The sequence below is a fragment of the Oculina patagonica genome, chromosome 1 (assembly GCF_052425735.1).
Source record: "Oculina patagonica isolate OP01 chromosome 1, crgOcupat, whole genome shotgun sequence".
Taxonomy (NCBI): domain Eukaryota; kingdom Metazoa; phylum Cnidaria; class Anthozoa; order Scleractinia; family Oculinidae; genus Oculina; species Oculina patagonica.
Genome location: NC_135758.1, coordinates 24,549,349 through 24,571,841, shown reverse-complemented (window position 1 = coordinate 24,571,841; position 22,493 = coordinate 24,549,349). Strand labels below are relative to the sequence as shown.

At 37.5% G+C, this 22,493-nt stretch overlaps 3 protein-coding genes across 3 annotated transcripts in view; 1 reads left to right on the top strand and 2 right to left on the bottom strand.

Moving 5' to 3' along the window:
- The window catches only part of LOC144642197 (uncharacterized), a 210,725-nt gene that overhangs the window by 137,078 nt on the left and 51,154 nt on the right, over nucleotides 1-22,493 (top strand). The window lies entirely within an intron of this gene.
- Nucleotides 1-22,493, bottom strand: part of LOC144642321 (uncharacterized) — a 132,611-nt gene that overhangs the window by 81,000 nt on the left and 29,118 nt on the right. The gene's annotated exons all lie outside the window — the stretch shown is intronic.
- Nucleotides 3,150-14,495, bottom strand: LOC144643645 (retinoschisin-like). Its single transcript, XM_078502965.1, has 6 exons — nucleotides 14,423-14,495; nucleotides 13,552-13,591; nucleotides 12,534-12,847; nucleotides 10,757-10,904; nucleotides 4,682-5,178; nucleotides 3,150-3,263 (listed from the first exon to the last, which is right to left on the bottom strand). The coding sequence occupies exons 1-5, from the start codon at nucleotides 14,462-14,464 to the stop codon at nucleotides 5,009-5,011; spliced, it is 714 nt and encodes a 237-aa protein (XP_078359091.1). The 5' UTR covers nucleotides 14,465-14,495; the 3' UTR covers nucleotides 3,150-3,263; nucleotides 4,682-5,008.

Genomic DNA, 22,493 nt, shown 5'->3' with positions numbered 1-22,493 from the left:
GTCTTGATTTAATAAAAGGTGGCTACAGTCTGGCTGTCAAGAAAATTGAATGGGGTTGAGATTTTTTTTTTTTTTTTTTTTTCTTTTAAGGACATGGGAGATTATTTGGCTTACTTTCAGTGGAAATGAAGTGCTTTCAATTTTATACTCATGGCTTTTATCCCTTCTACCTACCTACCTACCTACCCCCCCCCCCCCCCCCCCCGCCCTTCCATTTACTTTTGGTTAGTTTACCCAGGCTCCAACTCGCCATATCTACCGAATTTTGAATTCTAATGGCGCGCGCTGACTTGTAGAACAGAGGTGATCTAGTTTTTCATTTTGCTGTCTAAAGGAAGTTTGCCGGAGGACATCATTAAGTCCTATGAAGGTGGAAGTCTAACGATTTGCAAGTTTTGCGTCGGCTGTTATTGTACCTTAGAACAAAGCTTTAACGGGTTGAACTCTTGACTCGGTACAGTTTTGCTAGGTACAAATAGCGTTGTGCTTGCTTTAGACGGCAACGGTCTTCAGCCACATCAACTAGGACTCGGAACTAGACTTTAGGGCTGATTTGAAGGCGGTCATGGCGATATTCGGCTTGAACTCTTCCTTGGCTGGAGACTTAGAAAAATTCTGTTGTAATGTCCGGGGGTATTGGTTCCCTTTATAACGATTTTTTCCACATCCGGGGTATTACATTGTGAATAAGATGGAAAGGTTGCAAAGAGCGCAGCTGATGGTCGAAAGGAAATCACTTCAAACCCTTATGTGAGTAGAATTCTCTTCATTTGATGATTATTTTGCCGTTTGGCTAAGCTAGCAATCAGAGCGGCCTGTGATTCGATAGTCAGCAGCAATTCGATATGCGGGGTTTCCGGCCGTGAATTGACATGAACTATGACCGAATGGTCTCGCTGAGTCATGAATTATTTAGTTATTTTAATCCCGAATTCGTTGAAAATGAAGCGATCGTCGATGTAAAATGCTTTCTGATAGTTCATTTTAGACCGTGCATGGATTTAGAAAGCTTTAGTCCATCTCTCGCTCCGGCGCTTTAAAAATTTGTTTTCATTTGATGTTATTTCATGTTGTAAACAAGTTAATTAAATTGGTAGAATTCATGATTTGAACAAAATGCCGTAAATGCAGTCTTTTTGGTTCATAAAGAGATTTATTAGAGTAATTTACGTTGAACATGAGCTACAACTAGTCGATTCATGCAAAGCTTCTTGCAAAAATATGTCTTTAGAACTAGAGCTGTGTCAAAATCTTTAGACACCTTTTATTAAATCAAGACAGATATATGTCTGAATTTATCAAAACCAGGTCAAGGAAATTTTCACCATTTTAAGCGCAAATTGCTGAAACGCGTTTTTTTTCTCCAAACTCGATGATATAAAAACTAAAGGGAATGTCAGTCTTTTTTTCTCTTCTCCTCTCTCTTCTCTACCTTTCAGCGCTGTATTTCTTTTTTTCCCCTTTCTTGTGGCGTTCTAAGCCAATTCGCGCAGTAACGTACTTGTTCAAGAATAGATTGACACGGTTATTGTAAACACGGTAGATTTCTTAACACGCTAAGCTTCTTAACACGGTAGATTTCTTAACAAGGTAGTTCTTAACACGCTCGACTTGTTAACACGGTAGGTTTCTTAACACGCTAGACTTGTTAACACGGCAGATTTCTTGCATTCAACTTACCAGCCAGATTACATCGCCTGGAGAATCGTTGTTTTGCTCTAAATATCATTGCCTTTCTCACCTAAATGATGCCCAGCTTTTTGTAGCGTCGTTTGCTTTGACGTAGAAAAGACAACAAGGAAACACACTTATTTCATTGCTTTATGCAAAGCATAAAGAAAACAAGATAAAAAATAATAATTGGGCGGTTTATCCCTGTGCGGTTTCCAAACAGCTATCACGTACTTTCGAGGAGTCAGAATGAGTGATTTGCGCGTTCATTTGTTTAGTTTCCATAGTTACTTAAGTGTCACGGTCGAAAAACGGCCTCTAGTTTTTCGCTCGCGATTTTTCCTCGCTCGATAGACTAAGTCAAAGATGAACTGCTCGAAGTCGACAAATTTTGACTCGCAACGGCGCTGCGAACGCTAATAAGTTTTCGCGGCAATTGCAAGATGTAATGAAATTATACTTGGTCGAATTTGCGAAGCATGAAAATGACAAGGTGTCGTTATCCAACCGAGGGATCCTGGGGTCGAAAAAATTGTTTCGTGTTTTAAGTTTCATGCCTGGAACAGCATTAACGAATGAGTAATTGTTTAAGCTCGAACGACTTGACTTCTAAACTTCAACCAGAAAATTCTGGTTTGAATATTCAAAACAAGAATTTAAATTCCTGGAAACTAAAGAAGGTCGCGTATCAGTCATGCTACGCCGTACACGAATAAACCGTCCGTGGTTTTGACTAGCAAAGTGAATAAAAGGGAAATTTCTGGTGTAAAATATCAGAATATCCGAGCTTTCTTTTATGGAATTGGAAACAACTAAGCTTCCCTGGTAAGTAACCCTAACTTCCCCGGGGAAGTTAGCGTTTGTTGACACGGTCATCGTGTTATGATGACCGTGTCAGGATGACCGTGTTAAGAAGACCGTGTCATCGAACTACGATGATGACCGTGCCTTAACACGCTGCTTTGTTCTTAGCGTGCGAGGAAAAACAATAGCTTTGCTACTAATTAGGAAAGTGACTTACACGGTGCTACCGTGTTGAGACACGCATCTATTGTTTAAACGTGCGAACGTGCCGTTCGCGTGCGTTCACCTTATTCACTGTTTTCCCGTGGAGGGTCACACACATATACCGTAGAATTCCGGTTATAAGCCCTGGGCTTATACAACTTCGTAAGGGGTTTTGGATGGGCTTATAAGTGGAGGGGCTTATATCCGGGAGGGCTTATAAGCAGAATAAAAAAAACGTTTCGAAAAGAGCCACGGGAGTGTTGATCGAAATACGTTTTTAAGTTAAAAACGCATAATAAAGCAACATTTAGCACTGTTCAGTACTGTCATCCGGCAGAGGGGGGCTTATATCCGGGGGGGCTTATAATCGGATGTATTTTTTTGTTTCCAGGTAGATGGGCCTATAACCGGGAGGGCTTATAAGCGGGGGGGCTTATAACCGGAATTTTACGGTATATATGTAAACACACCTTCATCACAATTTTTTCCCTTCCATCCTGCAGGACATGGCTGACAGCTGTAACCATCCTCAGTCGTCTTACAACTGGCTCCATTCTTACACGGCGATGACGCACACTCATCAACTTATAGAATAAAAGTAAAAAAATAACAGTGCAAACTACGTTATGTGTTCATGCTGCTATTATTTGTTACTGATCTCAAAATCAAATTTAGTCTATATAGGTATTTGATATTTTTTATTCCTCGATTCTCACTAGATTATATTACAACTAGTAATACGTGACTCGCAGGGCCTCGCGAAGCTCCGGTTTTAACCGGTGATTTGTTATTGTTGCCTAGTAACGAGCATGGCCGCGTCACCCTCGTTCCCAGGGTCTACTCCGCTTTGAAGATGGCGACTCTTTCTGGTTCGTAAAGAGGTATAAAGCGTTGAGAAGCGCAGGCTATTTTCAAAATCATCGACAAATTATTGGATAGTCGCATTTTGGACATTTATTTGAGGACATTAAAAAAAGAAGAAGAACGAACGGCAGGAGGATTCGAACCCTCCGCCCGCGCGCCCCTGATGGCGATGAAGTAGCCTGAATAGGCGTTGAGGGAGTATTATGTGGAAATCAGTGTTATTTTAATACGAAAAGAAAAGCGATAAAAATGAAAGGCTCAGGATTCGAACCACAAAAAAAAATTAATAAAAAAAAAACCCTAGCCGGATTCGAACCCCCGCCCTCAGTCCCGAAGATCTGATTTCAAGTTCGACGCCTCACACCATTAGGCCACCAGCGCGCGGCCGTGTGACGTCATTTCCGCCACACACCAAGCTCACAAATATATATGACCGTAAACTCCACACGAGATTTCATCCCGCCTGAGCCCTTTGAGGGACAAAATTATACACCCCGCTACGCTCGGCCTTCGGCCTCGCTTCGCGAGGAATAATTATATAATCTTCTTTATACCGACAGATTTTATAGCTCGCCGTTGATCAGCGGCGAGTTTTTCGTTCCTTCTTTATACAGACAGAGATAGCTCGCAGTTGATCAGCGGCGAGCTTGCCGTTCTATATAAGGATGTTAATTTATTATTACATTGTGAAGTCGGCGTAATTTTTCTCGTTCAAAATATTCCAACTGTTACATATTATGTGTTTGTCTGATCACCGAGCAAATAACATTGGTAAAGTACTCTTATGCATATGGAAATAGGAATATAATTACAGTAATAGCATCCAATAATTGTTGTAGCATTTTGGACTCCATTCCTCTCGAAATTGACCTAATTGCCTGTTCAGAAACATGGATAAAGCTTCAAACCGATCCAGAAGGCGTTAAGTTTCTAGGTCTCGATAGGTTGCAATGTGACAATAGACACTCGCATGGTCTCTACTGCAAACGGACAATCGCGTGGTTTCAATTCATTTTTTATCTTTAATAATTTGCTTTGATTTGCGAAAGATCTACAATAAAACAAATTCAATAATACTGACATTCTTTTTGTGTTTGGCAAAAACGAAATATAAACGTATAAATAGAGCATAGCTTACCGCAGTTAGCCCATTGTCCATAGTCGTAGACAGCAGTCAATGAACACCACAACTGATTATGATCGACCTTGGTACAGGAATTGTACGTCACCCCTCCATACACAAAAGGTAAAGCACAACAGCGGCCTTGAGCATTATCTGTCTTTTTTCCAGGTGGACATGGATTCCCTATGGAATAATCAGCAGATCCGATGTTTGTTTTTAGTTTTGTTGTCAAGTGAAAAATCACATGAAAGCCATATTAAATTTGGAAATCTTACTTGTCTCGCAGATGTCTCCTTCAAACCCATCAGGACACTTTACGAGTTAGGTTCTCCGTTTTGCTGTTCACATACTTAGAGTGAAAAACGACATAACCGCTATTTCTAATTTGGAAATCTTACTTGTTTCACAGTTGTCTCCTTCAAACCCATCAGGGCACTGGCACGAGTATGTGTCATCTCCAGTTACTTTACAGGTCGCTCCATTCTTGCATGGATTGTTTGTACACGGATTCACTGTCAGAGGAAAAGAGAAACTCCTAATCAGGTAACCCTGGAAAGGTTCATATTTTCCAAATAAATCAGTCTATAAGATTCAATTCTACGTGTCTTTTTATAAACAAACCTCAGATATGAAACTTTGGCTAGTGCTTGTAGCCGATGTAACGAGCGCTCTGATTGGTAAGTGCAAGGGCATTATTCTCCCGTAATGCCCACGGGCCGATTTCGGATTATGCAAATTAGAAACAAAACAGAATGTATTTCAAAGACCACATTGTTGTTTTTTTTTCTTAAAATTACTGCCGCTTAAGACAACGTGTGACGTTGAACACTCAGAGAGTAAATTGTATTACACTGACGAGCTTGAATTTTAGGAAAACAGTGAAGGTACAGCGTTAAATTACGAACTAGTTGGTGCCGGACAGAGCGAAAGGAACAGCCAAGAAGAAACTGAAACTTTCATCGAAGAGCAAAAAAGTTAAAACAAACTGACCAAGAAAACTGCCAGTGACATGAAAACATTTCAACGTTATTTGTCGTAAATAAAAAGGGGGGGGGGGGGGGTAGAAATTTTGGACTTACCAGCTGGTGATCACTTTATGGAAAAGTTTTTCAATCGAGATGTCCCCAAAATCACCCATGGCGACGCGTACGAACCTCAGACTCGTACCCAGTCGCTTCACTTGCTTTTTGAGCGGCGCGCAAGGCATCAAGGGAGGACGAACTTATTTTGCGAAGCGACTGGCAGAAAACAAGAATTGTCTTGAAAAAATTCGACATTTCTTGCAAGCATCGATATACAGCCGATTTATGGAACTTTTAAGACTTCTTACTTCTTGAGTAGTATATTCAAGACTAAATATCAAGTTTGGACGTTATACAACTTGTATTTGTAGAATTAATACAACATTTTCTAAGTCTGCCATTCAAGATGGCGGATGCAGCTGACAGTTGACGTCGAGAGTTTGGATATATCTTTCCACAAGCTGAATTTAGAGGGAAAGTGGGAATGTCTTTACACATATTTTGAAATAGGTTATGTTTTCAGTACGATCATTGTGTAAATTCCAGCCTATATTGATATTTTCGGACGATGATAGACCTGACGAACACTCAGAATCAAGTAGAACTCTCTTACAACATATACAGCTCACAATACAAAGGCTTCAAATACACCAAGCCTACTACCTACTAATTTGTAATTGTAGTTGACAACTAAAGACTGTCTAGTAACAACTATTTTGTGCTCTTTATGACTAGTCATAGCTATTATTGGAACCATAATTTTCTCTGCATAAGGAATATTTTCAAAAATCTCAAAACTAATTTGTCAATACATTAAGCTGCATTAATCCTGGTTGTCATATGGTTTTATTAGTTGTGAAAAGTCTTATGAAAATTCTAAGAATTAGCTGAAAATTCTCCCTGTGTTTTATATAGACAAGCTTAACATTTGAAAATTTTTTATTGTTCATTCCATTCTTCCGAATTCTGTGATAATTCTGCGCAACAAGTCTTATCTAGAACTTAGAAAATTTTGTTGGTTATCCTTTCTATGAAGTTTTTGTTAGTTAGATAGTAGTGGTATTTAGTCAAAGGGAAATGCACTAATACAGTTTTGTCACAATCTGTTTTTTTTTTTATTTCATATGGGCAGTCATCACAGACAAATTTGGAATTTTTTGGATACTTTAGATATGACAGAAAGTGATACAACTTTTAATAAGTAGGGAATTTGCATATTATAGTAGAGGCTCTCAGCATCTCCTGTGTTGTATGGCTTAAACAATAAAGTCAAATTGCATAAGAGTAAGAGAATCATGTCAATCTCATACCTGTTGTCAAAATTCCTTATGTTTTGGCTGAGTACAAACAATATACCGAAGAAATAGTATTAGAAATAGTCAGTACACAATAGGAAACAATGAATCGGAAAACTTTAGCACTTTCTTGTTAGCTTTTCATTTCACAGGTGTATTGTTTGCTCTTAAACCACCCCCCCCCCCCCCCCAAATGTTTCATGAAACCTAATTTTGGTTATTTTCAACATTATACTACTAAACTTGTGGTGATAAATCAAATTAATGTCCACATTAATTTAAGCTGAAGAATATCTTAAAATGGCACAAAGTGACGTCACAAACGATGACGTCACAAAAACCAGTAAAGAAAAATTAAAATTGTTATTTAAAAAGTGTCTAGTCTGAAAGTCGGTATCAAAGGGAGTAAAACACTGAATACCGTTCATCGCTACGATTTTTTGTTCCTGAGTTATGGCCAGTTAAAAACAGATCAGTGTTCCCCCCCCCCCCGGAACTATAGTTTTCCATACTTTCTTTGTAAAAGTAATATCCTTGGTACTTTTTTTAAGTTTTTTCCTAGCTGAGCTGGAATTTTGGTAAAAAAAGACTTCTTACTGTCCCTAAAAATCGTATGGTTTTAATTTTTCCATTTTTGCCTCCAGGACAATAATATGGCAAAGGAATTATTGGTCACGTGACCTTTTATTACGTCACAAATCTGCTTTTTTTGCTTCCAGGAATATCATTATTTTTTTTTCATAATTTTCTTGTGCCCCCTTCTTTCTACATTTAATACAACCAATGTACAATGTCAATTGCCCTACTATTAAGACAAAAAGGCAGTCAAATGTAGGTTTATTACCGAAGGGGGGAGATCCCACTTATTGATTGTTAATTTTTCCAACTTCAAAATGTCATATCTCTTTCATTATTTGTCGTATGTACATACTGTTTTCGGTTTTAACTTCTCTCGACGCGCTTTACTTTAAACAGTAGAAAAATTGGAACAATTCCAAACTTTAATTTTAAGAAAAATATGACGTCATATAGTGACAAGTTCTACATACAAGTCTTTCAAAATGATTGGCATGTTGTCTTATATTAACCTACCAAGTTTCACAAGCAGACGATCAACATCAACAAAGTTATTAAAAATCTCACCAAAAACCCAATTTTAGATGAAACATTTGGGGGTGGTTTGGCCCCTACGTGTACAGGTATATATTAGTATTTTCTTTCTTGCTTATTATAAACTTAAAACAACTGTGCCTATTCCATTCCTGACTTGGTATGCTTTTTCGTTCTGAGTTAAAAATGGTCCAGATGTGTTCTCTGTCTGATCTCTCAGGTTCCCTTGTACAAGTTGTTTGTACATGGATTCACTGAACGGACGCACTGAATGATCGTTCTGCAGAACACGATGTAGCACGTATCACTCACGGATATCAACCACGTAAGGAAACTCTGAAAACTTATCAAATAGATCATTCTCTTGCATTTTCTCCAGCATTTCTGAAACAGGCATGTAGCCAAATCCGCGCACACGACGAGAACTCGCGAACATTTTCTGCTCGGCTTCCAGAATCTCGCCGTCGAATTTGTAAAATTTAGCAAAGCGGAGAAGCTTTCCTTATCAGGTGTTTAACTGTGACAGATATTCGCAGTACAGTGCCCAGCAGTAAATGTGGATGACAGTTATGTGGATGACAGTTTTTGCATCATCAAAAGAAATGCTGTTAACTCCTTCCATGCTACTCTCAACTCCATTGATCCACACATTTCATTCACCATCGAAGAGGAATCTGACCAACAGATCGCTTTCCTAGATTCTTTGGTTTCCCGCAAAGATAACACGATCACCATCGATGTTTATCGCAAAGCAACCCACACCGACAGATATTTAGACTTTTATTCTCACCATGACAAAAGCCATAAGATTAGCACAGCTGAGACCCTCTTACACCGGGCAACTAAACTCCCTAACACAGCCCAAGGGAAAAATTAATACTGAAATCAATCACGTCACTGATGCCCTACGAGCTAACAACTATCCGTCCGATATTATTTCTAACATCCTAAAGAAGAAATTCTCCAATCCAATAACACATGCCATCCCTTCACCAGAAGAACTTGTCCATATGTTTTTTAAATAGGCTGCGCCTCAGGAGCATTCCAACACTTACGCTGTACTTCCATTCATCAATGGTGTCACGCAACCACTAACAAGGATTCTTCGAAAGCACGACATTCAAGTTATTAATAAACCCCACAAGACATTACAACAAGAATTCCCATCCCCTAAATTTAGACCACCAGTCGAACAACAACCGAATGTGGTGTACAAAATTCCTTGTGCTGACTGTGATTGGTGCTATGTGGGTGAAACCGGCCGATGTTTTGAAACCCGCAAAAAAGAACATATCAGGAATGTGAAAACCTGCGCGAATGGCTCAAACATTGCGAAACATGCGTGGTCATTCGACCATCGCATAGACTTTGAAAACTCTAGTGTTATTGACAAAGGCTCTTTTCGTATTAGAAAAACTTTGGAAGCTTGGCACACCTCTGCTACTAAGCATGCTGACAATAACTCAAAGCCCATTCCAAGCCAATATTGTATTCTTTTTAAAAAATAGCCTCTTAATTAGCACATTTTTACTTCGCTTTTGTTTTTCATTATTTTATTTTTATCACACCTTTCTTGTATATATTTTATCCATTTTGTATTCAATTTTTTATCCGTCGAAGGCTGTAGAGCGACAGCCGAAAGCTCATTGTTTTCAATATTTTTAGCCAGTGAACGTTTTTTATTGTTTTTTAGTGAAAAAAAAAAAATAATACAAATATGTATATCAACAAATAATCCGCTTAACTATTAACTAGAACTCATCAGGTGCTAAGCAACCACTGTTTTATGTGAATTAAACTGGCTTTAACACGCCGACTTCAGGTTAAAATAGAAAATATATATCTCTTCGAAAAAAAAAAATAAAAATTTACCCCCTCCCCCCCCCTGCCCTCCCCCCTGCCCGTAAATTCTAACATGGCTTTACCGACGGATGTTGAAGATTTGGTTAATGTCGAAAGGAGAAATCAAGATACAAAGGAAAGTGGCTTAATGCCAGGCATCAACTTAAATCGGACGTAAAGCTAGGTTTAAAATTTGAAACTTTCGCAGCGGTTTGAGAGCGCTTCTGAACAGCTACGAAGGAACATTGCTTGAGTTTCTGTGAATAAAATCGATGTTAACCCTCGGACGTACAACCCCATACCCCCCCCCCCCTCCCCCCTCCCGCCACAATAAGTTTTTTTTTCGAAATTTACAAAGAGAATCTACCATATTTACCCGAACAAGCGCCGCGGCGCTCATTTAAATTTCCGTATCTCAAATGCGGCGCTTATTTAAAATTTGGGCGCCACAAAAAATCTAATCTTTCTCACAAACCATGAAGTAATCTCTTTATAGTTGGAGATCATAGCCAACTGAATATGGCAATTATGACGGTTTTCTATGTATTGCAAATGCTTAAAAAACTTGTACGTCATTTATTGGTAGCGGCAATGAGTAAAGTTGTAAGATAGTGGCTTTAATAACACTTACTGTGACAGTATTGGGCACTTCATTGAATTCGACGGGGCTAGGTTTCTAGAGTTCAGCATTTGACCAAATAGTGAACTTGTATTGTTTGTTATACTGGCTTCGGCCTCGTGCTGCGAAAAGTTCTCATTTCTTGTCTAGTGTGTGCATTATTATTCTTTTAAATTAAAAACGTAAAAAAATATTAGCGTACCAATTCCCACTGGGAATCCATACATCTCCACCCTCATGCAGCAGTTGCCATGGTGATCGTGAGTGATGATTCGCAAATGTGTAGCAACAATGCCATTGCATAAAAGATGTTTCACTGTAGTGTTTCCATCAAAATTCCCTTTGAAATTCTGCAAATATAATTTTAATTGAACATGAGTTAAAAAAGAACCAACGCAATGTAGCTCAATGTAGATGGGTGCTATTTTTTTATAAAGAATTTTATATATAAAAAATAAATAAATAAATAAAATAATAAAATACATTATTATATAAACTAGAGTGAATAACCAGGATTTCTCTCGCTGAGAAAAATCATATCTTCACATGTGAAAGATATCATATTTTTCACATGTGAAGATATCGATTTCGAAACATTTTCTGACAAGTTTGCCCTGTTTCAATGCTGAATGAGCCAAGGTAAATCGATATTAAGTCGAAACATCTTCGGATCTTCCTCGGCAATCTTCGGATATCTTCGAAAATGTTCGGAAAAGTCCGGAAAATGTTCGGAAACATTCGTACGACCTTCGGACAGCATTTTGCAATTTTTCGGAAATCTTCGGAAAATGGTCGGCTATCTTCGGAAAATCGTCAAAAACATCGTAATTAGTAGGTTTATATAATAAACAGAATATTACATGGTTGCTTGGAAATCTCCGCGCAACCATGTAATATCCTCTATTTATAGCGCTGAAACTATAAATATCCTAAAGCGCTGTTAATATTTATTATATATTCAAAAACATAAAAACATGAAAAATAAAATGAATCTATGTACAAAGCACACTAAAAACTAGAAATAGAATAACAAGAAATGGTGATAGCCACCAAATGGCATATTCTACCAGCAGAGTTATTTTTTGAGTTGGGTACTTCTCCCAATTTACGGTCATGCCTTAACTTAACCCTATCCAGACCGGGAGACGAAAAGTGCCCGCGCTGACTTTGAACGCTTATAACTTTTTCAAGATTCAACCAAACGCTGCCAAACTTTGCGAATTTATCTAAAATTTACTTGGAAATAATTTAGTAGGAGAGGTTGTTGTGTCAGGAACTTGACGTCACCATGGCAACGGCATTTTGACAGGCATGTTTTCCCAAATTTGAAATATTCGTGTTTCTACTAATAAAATTATTTTCACCTTTTTACGTTTTTTTTAGCACGGTTTTTAATTTTTTTTTTATTTTGAGTGCCTTGTAGTAATTTTTGGCGGTTATTTGACGTTTTGGAAAAAAATCGAAATCTAAGATGGCGGATCCAAGATGGCGGCTGTTTTGACATTATGATGTAATTGTCACGTGATGTGACGTCATCGTCCCACGTGAAGTGTACCACAAAATAAATTTTTGGACATGCTCTATATCCTCCAAGTTTCATTGTGACTACTTATATATTCTGGAAGTTACGGAGGCAGGGGGGGAATCCGTTCCTCTCCCCTCGGTCTGAAAAGATCCAAAGAAAGCCCGGTCAGAATAGGGTTAACTGTACTGATAGATTCCTCATCAAGCTTTTACTTGTAAAAATATGGCTTTATAAGTGTTCCTTTTGTATGTCATTCGGAATACCACGCTTGCTGTGTTTACCCTGGTAAACCTAAAGACCTCTGGTCCTTGAGACCAGGTTTTGAATTTGGTAGACCCTGCGCTTTTTGATATCTACAATATAATTTTGACCTCGAATAAAACAGCAAATCCTGAGTGCAAATTTACACTTACTTACTACTGTAAACCGACCATAAGAAGAAAAAATAACAGACCGTGACTATTCCTGCTTCTTGATAGTCTGTCCAAGTTGTCCCATCTTTGGATGATTGTAGCGTGTATCTCGTTACCCACTGCTCTCTTTGGGAATTTCCCTGAGTGGACACAGCACAGATGATATAAAGCCTGTCTAAGTTAATCTGTAGATGCGGCTTACTGTCATTTGCTGCTGCACACCATGATGATCCTGCAGTGTAGTTCAATCGAGCATTCTTGGCTGGCGTGCTGGTATTTTGTACAGAGGAAGAAATGATCTCTTTGTCAAGTATATACCCATTGCCCATTCCTAACTCTTCATCTTGACATCCTCCTATAAACATTATTTTCAATTCTTATTGTAAAAGAAACGGGCAGAAAATAACAGCCAGTGCAACCTCGTTCCCAGGGCTTTTCCAAATTACCAAGGGAAAAGCCCTGGGAACGAGGTTGCAGCCAGTGGCAATATAAACTCCTCGCAAATTTTTCAGAGCCCGTACATCCCTTTTGAGTAATCATTTTGTTCACAACCCGTGCCACACGCGAACACATCAAATCACGCGCACGCACTCATACTTGTATCCAGTCATAAATATTTCGTTAAGTTGTCGATGTCAGTCGTTGCACTTCGTGCATACGCCTGTAATAAATGCATAGTGACGAGCGTAAGGTGTTCCCCGCGACCTTAAGACATATAACATATTTCAATGTGCAGTAAAAAAATAATAATCACGACTTCAAACAAGTTAATTTCAGACGCAAGGGCGCTAACACTCCATTTTTAAAAAACAGCTAGTTATAGCGGTGGACGTTGGAGCGTGATGTGTTCACGATTCACGATCGTGAGAACGTGCTCTGTGATTCATGATCTGCTTTGTCAAAGGTCGTGACTGGAAACTTTAGGGGGATTCTCCAAGAGTCGCACACGACATTACCCAATGTTTATTCATTTGACAGAGTTTTGTCGTCTTCCCTTAAATTCTAACGTCCCTCTAAATTCTTTAAACGAAATGCACTGCCACGTTATGTTTTCCATACCTTTTTGCCACTGGCCTGAAGCATCAGGATATTTGAAGATCTGCCAGAATATAAAATGTAATCATCTGTTTCAACAGTATAACGATTTATTGTTTGTTTTAACGTACTCACATATTTGGAGTTCCTGAATTTGCAGATAAAAAGGAAAACCACTGAGTGTAATGCGTAACGACAATGCAGAGATTCCTTGCTGCTTTGTATTGAAATTACTTTAAAAATATTATGCTACTGGAAATATCTCGTTCGCGTTTCAGACACTGCAAAATCCCTATGCCATCCCATAAATCTTTGTTTGGGGGTGTTTTGCAATTTTTTGGGTGATGTGGGGGTATTTTTAGTTTCTATATCAAATCTTCAATATTCTTATTTCTCTCAATTTTTTACAATTTGAAGTTAGAAATTAGTAGAAGGACACCGAACAGTCCCCTGACAGATCCTGTGGAGCTATTGCTTTGGTTTAACTGTCTGGTGATGTTTCAAAAATTAAAATTATTTAAGCCACTGAAATGTTAATCAAATGCACGTTTCGACACGTTCATTCTCGCCTTAATGTAACTTGTGCCGTTAAGGAGAAGAGCAAAAGTAATCCTTAACACTCTCAACCCACCTCTCTGAACCGCTTAAACTAACACCTAAAACATTTTAGACCGCACAGGGAATTATGGAAAATATAAAGCTGCCTAAAGCAATTCGCTGCATATACACTTATAAGTCGTTCTGTCATATTTTAGTTGTTTCATTTTTCCGGAGATGAATGATCAAAAAATAAACATCTAATTGTCATCTATTTTTCATGTCGGCTAATCCCCAGGGGGCTGAATAGAGCTTTTGGAAAGAGCAGTTGTCTAGCCCACGTTTAAAAGTTACTCACCAGAAGTATCACCACCGTGATAATGCAAAGTGTTCTTGTCATGTTCACCCTGACAGAAGTTTCCAAATAATGAAAACCTGTGCGAGAAATGTTTTTTGGGACGGGTCAGTTATCAAAAGGTAGAAAACGTTATAGGGAAATAGTATTCAAATGGGTCAAATGGGGGAGGGGAAAGGAAGTAAAGTGAGTAAAGTGAAGTGAGTAAATCATTTATTAATTTTTTTCACCTTTCTAACATACTCTGTATGTAAAAATTCCTGCCCTCATAAAACATGGGAATTTTAGTCAGCTGTAGCCTAATCAAAACTTTTCGAGGGTCAAGAACTGAAACAGCTACGAGGTAGTCTACTGTACTTTCCTCTTTTTATTCGGTTCCATATAATCTTATTTAAGACAAAGCTAAATAGTACAAACTTTTGTTTGGCTATAAACTAACATATGTTCTCTTTCAGAAGCAGAAGTGGTAATGTTTTATTCAAAAATTGCTTTTAAATAGCAACTCCTCCGAAATTAATGCCGCCCACGAATAAGCGCTGCATCAAAACGTTAAAAAAATTATATGAGCGATATGGCACCTTGTCGAATAAATACGATATGACAAAAAACAAATTTTCTAAATACCAAGGCAGAGAGCGTCGTGTAATAGATACCCTCAGTTTAATTTGAATCAGTGAGTAGTTATAAGCTTGAAAGATGATTTGACGAAAAAGCTGTTCCAATATGTTCATTTTAAATTTATCCTTCGGACGTACAAGGTTTTTCAAAATTTTATAAAAAGAAGATTTACTCTACAACGCTAAAATTTTCGGTAGCTGTTCATTTATTCCTTTGCAGAAACTTTGATATGTCAACTATGCGTCCACGATATTTGACGTTGGGCAACGTCATAATTACAAGCAGGTCTGGCCAAAAATCAAAATTTTTAACACTTTTCTTTACTTTTCCAGCTTTTGAAGTAAAATCGTACGATTTGTTTATCTTTACATTCCATAAGCATTCTGGCTTAATTTTGCTTCAATTTCCGTTATTTTCTGACTTTCTAGGAAAATGGTGAAATCCAAGATGGTGGATCCAAGGGGGCCGTTCTAATGACGTCACAGCCAACCAAAATTGTGTCATCTTGTAGAGTTAGCTACGGACTTTCTACACATTGCAAAATAATTTCGGTGTGCCTTAAAAGAAGGAAAACCCCAGGGCGGGAGGGGGTTCCATCCATCCCCAGCCCCCGCTTGTACGGCGCGCTTGTACGGCGGTGGAGGTATGAATTTGCTTGAACGTCCGAGGGTTAAAAAGGTGATTGTTTGCTCTTAGTTGTTTAACTCGAATCCACTGACGTTGCAAAATTATAACTAATCTTTCTCGAAGAAACAGGGAATCAGTTTTAAACGTCACCATTTTCTACATGATTTGACTTTGTTTTAAGCCATAAGCTCTGAGTCGCGACTATCATTGAGCAAGCACTACAAGAGCCATACAATATGGCGACACTTGATTAACGTATAGCAAATTTGCTGACATGTTTATTTGGCGCCTTCTCCATTGCAAGGTCTTGTTGATTTTTGGTGAAATTTCGTCAAAATCTTTATCAAAATCGATCTCCAGAATTCGTTTTTTGTTTAAGATCTTTATAAAACTTTTTGTGGAGAATGAACTGGCCAGCTCCTAAGTCCATGGACTTTAACGATTCTCTTAATTGGCGAGTCTCTCTTTGTATATCGAACCTGTCATTGTTCCAGCAAATGCCAGTCTATTTATTTACTATGGAAAGTATTTTTAGAGGCATCTTAACCAATTTTAGAATGTTAACACGGAAAACGTGCATTTAGACTTAAAACAATCCCAGAAAAACGGAATTTTTGTCCGCGATGTGCGAAACATTTAATCAGGTGTTGATATGCTATATCTAATGTTGTTTTTGCTAAAATAAACGAAATGCGACGGTAGCTCCTTGCTAAAAGGCCCCTTTTTCATGGAAAAAATGAATTCGTATAATGCTGAAACGTATAGTACAAAAGCAAGTAGCATTTTTAAAATTTCTTTACCAGGGTTCACTGAATGTCATTCGATGCTACTTCCAATTGAAAAACATTTTGTTTTCCACAGGTAGTTCTGGAGTCTTCATTGTAGTTTTTCGTTTGCAAATTGCCAAAAGAGATTTTTTTCTAACTGACAAGAGTGCGCCTTCTTTTTTTAAATGATAAAAGCTGTTTAATATTTATCGGCGATGTTTTCCGTTAATGCAAACATAGCGAGGCAATAAACTATGTAATTGAAGATAACTATATGTTTTTCATTAATCGCTGTTTAACTATACAAATTTCTTTAAACGGCCGGTGTTTCTGGAGATGGAGAATAACTACTTAATAATATGCAAAACTACGAAACTTCAATGACAAATAATATCCACTGGACATCTGGACATTGACTTAATTGAAAAAATAAATTCATTGTGTCTTTAAAGAGTTGCATGGACGCAAAAGTTATTATATATAACATCTTATCATCACTAAGGAAATAACTAAAAAGCTAAATCGTGAGAAATTGATCTACAGAAAATAAATCCACAGGCAGATGGTTTCGACTATTTTATCTTTTATAAAAACATATCTCGTACGTGGTGGGAATAATTTTTTTATCATCCAGCGTCACTGAACTGTATAAGAACAATGCATAACAATAAAGGCTACTGAGACTTTTTTTCGGGGCATTCGTTGATATCTATAAGTATACTGGACAAAATAAATGGTATGATTAAATGTTTTAAGCACTGAAGGTGATTCTCTTTATGACGGACTAGCTACTGTCTAGGCGAATTAGTCACACAGCAGAAACAAATATTTTAAATAAACTTCATATAGTTAGAAATCCCTACAAGGGGGACAAAGCTAACCAACTGTCTTAACATGTCATGGCCGAGAACAAATTTTCTGGATGGCTCGATAAATACCTTGCTATAAGCAAACATTAATCTTCTCAGATCCTCGTGCGGCCGATTACTGTTTCTGTTTTGAAAACATAACTGAAATTTGCAAACTTTGTCTTTGTCTGCATAATTAGCAAATGTCCCATTTTATAATTCACTTTGTCGGTCATATCACATACAGCATATGTGTATTAGTGTTTTAGTCGTTGTTTTTGTTAGAATTATTCGTAATTGTTTTACTAATTAAACCCTCGCAGGAGGTTGTCATGGTTAAGTAGTTTGTAAAAGTTTAATACATTTCCAATTAAATTTATTAACAGCCCCTAGAATAAACTTTAGTTTGTGTAAAGCTTAAGCGATATCATTTTTTCCCCGTATGTTGCCGACTTCAACTTCAGCACAAACTAATAACATTTCTTCTTTAACCCTCGAAAGCTCTGAGCACGTATACGCGCAAACTTCGGCCAATTCTTTGCGTCAAAAATTCCAATTTTACAAACTCTTTTTTTCCCTCTGGGAGTTTTTTTTTTAATTTCGTTGTTTCAGAGGAAACTCCCAGTTCCAACTTCAGCATTCGCAAGCCAAAAAACTACGTTTACAAACACCAACTTGGAATTTAATTTTTTTTGGACTCCGAAGAAGCTTTAAATTATTGCCGTCAAGGAAAACTACTTCAAGCAGCTTCGAATATATAGGGAACTCCAAATAAGAGTTCTTCTGTTTTTTTTTTTTTTTTTTTTTTTTTTTTTGCGGCAGATTAACATGATGTCAGGCTGGTCTTCACTGTTTACATGGCGGGTCTGTGATGAAAGTTCAGTGAGGCTGTCTTGCTAACGGTTCACGATCTCGAACCCATAAAAAAAAAATTCTTTATTTTTCCATTACGAGTATTATATCTTAAATTTTGGTGTGTATTCTTTATATTAAAGTTAAGTTTCCATTGATACAAACTTGCCATGTATTTATAACTTTGTTTTATTTCTTATGTATTTTTTTAATTATTTCATTGACAACAAGCCTCTATCCTTATTATAAAAATGCTGCTGTAACTAGCCTAATTTATCTTAACAGTAGTTGTGGAGATGGAGAATTAATAAACTACATTTTCGTTTTTTTACTTAATGATATGCAAATCTACGTACGAAACTTCATTGTAAAACTTGAGCTCAACATGAATACTGTTCAAAAAATGCGTTTCTCTTGAAGGAGTTCATGGACGCAGATTATTATATATAAAACATGTTTGTCATACTTCACTAAAGAAATAAATAAAGGCTATATCATGAAATACCGATTAACAGAAAATGAAGCAACAAAGCGTAAAATACACAGGCAGATGGTTTCGACTGTTTTAGCTCTTATAAAAACATGTCTCGCACGTGGTGGGAATAATTTCTTATTATTATATGACTAGCTCCGTGAGCGGTCAAGATGAAACGAATCCCGTGCTCTGATTGGCTACCCGAGCGGTCAAGATGGAGCCATATTGACCGCTCGGGATCGCCTGCTGTGTTCCCGCAAGCGAAAAAACTTTTCAGTTTCGTCGACGCTACTACAAAAAGCTTTTCCGTCGTAAACTTGAGCTATGAAACCATTTACCGAAACAAAACAAATATTTTCTGCCTGTTTCTAGCGAAAGAGAGTCCAATTACAAAGAAATAGGTCTTGAAGCGAACGAGAACAAACTAATTAAACAGCAAATGTTAACGAGTTTCGTGAATTTTATTTGCCACAACAACCAGCTATTAGCTTACATACAAAAATTAAAACGCAAAGCGACTTAAAGACATGATATCGGTTTTGTTCGGCGGAAAAGGGAGAGAAGTCAGTGACATACCTGAAGAATAAACAATTCGGCAAACTTGTCGTTTGTGTAAATCTTGGTTGAAATCTTGATGGAGAAAGCGGTCGGCACGGCGAACCATTCAGGCACTGTAAGCTTTTAAAACATCTTCTCGCCGAAGCCTCTAACGCTCACGTCGAATAAGGTCGTGTCGAACATTTAAATCAATGATGTAGGAAAGTTCAAGCTCTTCCCGTGAATTTATAAGTCCCAAACGCTTTGAACAATCACAATTTCAATATTCAGCTCGTGTCACCGTGTCGGCAGGTTTGCACCACTAAAGCGGCAGAAGCGAGCAAATACTTTGCAAAACGTCCAATAATCAAAAGCTGGCGGCCAAATAAAATGAACATTCTTGTTTTAAGGCTTCAAAATCAACGTCGATTTGCAATTTTAGTATCCTTTTGAGGGTTAAAAAGAGGTGAATTTCGCTGTTGTCGCGTCGTTTTACTTCGTCTCGATTCATTCAAGAATTTGACAGTCAGTCATTAAACTTTTAAACCAATGAAATGATTTTAGCGTGCGCCATTGAATGTGCATGCAACTGGCTTCCTTTTCAGTACAGTGTACTCGAAAAAAGTCATATAATAAATCCTTTATTGACCAAGCTTGTTCGGTCAAGATGGCAGGGTATTGGCCTCGTTCGTTTTTTGCGTGTTTATGGACCTCGACTTCGTCTCGGTCCATAAACACGCAAAAAAAGAACTTGGCCAATATCCTGCCATCTTGACCTCACGCTTGGCCAATAACCCATATTTATCCAGCATCACTAAACTGTATGAAAACAACGTACAAGCAAACTTATATCAGAGGCTATTTATACTTCTTTTCGGGATATTCGTTGATAACTAATTTAGTTATCAACGAATATCCCGAAAAGAAGTCTAAGTAGCCTCTGATATAAGTATTCTTCAAAAAGAATCGTGGACAAAGTAAGTGGTAAGACAAAGTAAGTGGAGGCAAGCGTGGCCGAGTGGTTAAGGGCTCTTGTGTTGTAATCTGGAGGTCCCCGGTTCAAGACCTGCCCTTGCCACTAGCTGGATTTTTTTCTCGGTTGTCCCGAGTTCAAATCCTCGACCACGCTTTGTATATAGCCAACTGGTCTGCCTCCTGCCAGTTTTTTTTAACCTTGTTATGTTTATTTAACAATTATTCGCCGAAGGCGAAGTGATTATTGTTGAATAATCCCCGAGACGAAGTCGAGGCGATTTTTCAACAATAATCACTGAGCCTGAGGCGAATAATTGTTTTAGTATAATTTTAACAGGTGATCATCAAGTGAATGTGCGAATCCTCTCGAAAATGAGTAGCTCCGGTGAGACGAGAACTAAACAAGAAGCTTAAAGCTTAAAGCTTAAAACCGGGCGGTTAATGTTTAACTACTTGTTAAGGCAAGTACAGCAAAAACTTTTAAAATACCATTTAATTAAGTAACACACGATTCTGTGGTTGTTTGTCCATGCTTGGACAAATTCCTGCTTAGTCTTTCAAATTTTTATTTTGTTCTGAATACTGAATAACCTCGGTATTTTTAGATTTTAGTTTTTATCTTTGTATAATGGCAGATTAGCTGAATAGCGCTATATAAATATTATTATTAATTATTATTATTATTATTATTATTATTATTATTATTATTATTATTATTTTGCACTTAAAATTTTTGAACATAAAATTTTGAACTGCTTCTAAAAAGAGAACCATGAAAAAAAGTCAAAGGTTGCGCGATACAATCAAGCATAGATTTTTATTCAACCCCCCCACCTCCCCCTGTTTCCCCCTTTTCTTAGCCATTCACCTTCGAATCTCCCCTTACACTCCCCTCCATTCCCCCATCCGCAGCAGGCTTTGACTCTACTCTCTCCCATCACACATTCTACTCCTCACACTTTCCCCCTGCCCTCCTCAGCACTTTGGTGGTGGTGCCAGCCGAGCAGCAGTTTGTGGGTGAGTAACTGTGACACACAAATCCGAGTTATTCAGTTTCCGTGAGTTGTAGTAGTGTGTCAAAATGTCCTTTATCACATTAGCTGCTTTTATCAACATGCCTGGATAAATGACTGATTAGGTTGAAAACGTTTGGTGTGTTCATAATCTTGAATAAATGAACTCAAACCAGTTGAATGGCATTTACAAATGATCTCCGTGTAAAACAAACAAACAATTAGAAAGAATTCGTTAAAAACAAAGACGCGTTTATTGTTTTTAAAAAATTGTATTATACCAAAAAAAAAAAGAAATTAGAAAAAATTAGAAAGCTTTCAAGCTTTCAAACACATGAGCTCTTTAAGTCAAGTTGATTTTTTGATCGAAAAGCCTGCCTATCTGCTGCATTTTAGGATACAGTCACGCAAACGCCAGTTCTAACTTGCGTGATTAATTGCAGATAATTTCTCCATCGCCGATCGGTTCCGACTGAAACTCAGAACCCTTGAATGAAAAACAAAAAAACATGAACTTCTCGCTAAAAAGAGCGGAGTAAACAGAAAAATACAGTATTCGCTACTGGTTCAACAAAGCAAATCACCTAAATATCAAGAAAAAAATTCTTCAAAACACAATTTCAAATAAAGATAATAAAAAAAGGCTAGCATGCATTAGATCACGCGTATCATGCAGATAACACCACACGGTGTGTCTTAAATCTAATAGATGCTGTTCGTTTCAAAACCTTGAAAACGAATAAAACTATTCATTTAAATATCAACAATAACCAAAAATCTTTAAAACAAAATTACAAAAGAAAATAAAAAGACTAAAAAAGGGCATGCATTAGATCACGCCTAACAGATGCTGTTCGTTTTAAAATCCTAAAATCCCAACTAAATGTGAAAAAAGAAAAAAAGATTCAAGATGAGGCCAAGAAACATTTGAATGAACTGTAAAATTACTGTAAAAATTACTGTAAAATTTTGAATACTTAAAAAGCCGTGAAATTAACATGCCGTGATAAAATTTAATTAAATATCTGCGCCAAAGGGCAAGTTTTCATTTTGCCGTCAATTATTTCACTCGATGGCTTTACCGATCCTTTTAAAAACTCCATTCTAGCTTGAAGAAATTATTATATAATTACTTTACATTTCCATTTTGTTTTCTGAGCTCTTGAAAAGTGTGAGAGTAAAGTTTTTACATCAAGAACTAAAATAAGGTTGTTTTTGTTGTGCAAACATTCAATTCGTCTGTGACAGACAACTTTGTCGGGCCAACGGTACATGGATGAAAATGCATGGACAAAATGGACACAATTCTTGCTAAATGGAAAATATCTTCAAAGTGGGATCTGGCCGAAAAGTTCTTTGGCT

Excerpts from the sequence above, each read along its gene's own strand:
- LOC144643645 (XM_078502965.1), bottom strand. The coding sequence starts at position 14,464 with ATGACAAGAACACTTTGCATTATCACGGTGGTGATACTTCTG. Across the intron at positions 12,848-13,551 it reads TTCAGGCCAGTGGCAAAAAG|GAGGATGTCAAGATGAAGAG; the intron begins GTATGGAAAACA and ends TAATGTTTATAG. Across the intron at positions 5,179-10,756 it reads TGGATTCCCAGTGGGAATTG|TGAATCCGTGTACAAACAAT; the intron begins GTACGCTAATAT and ends TTCCTCTGACAG.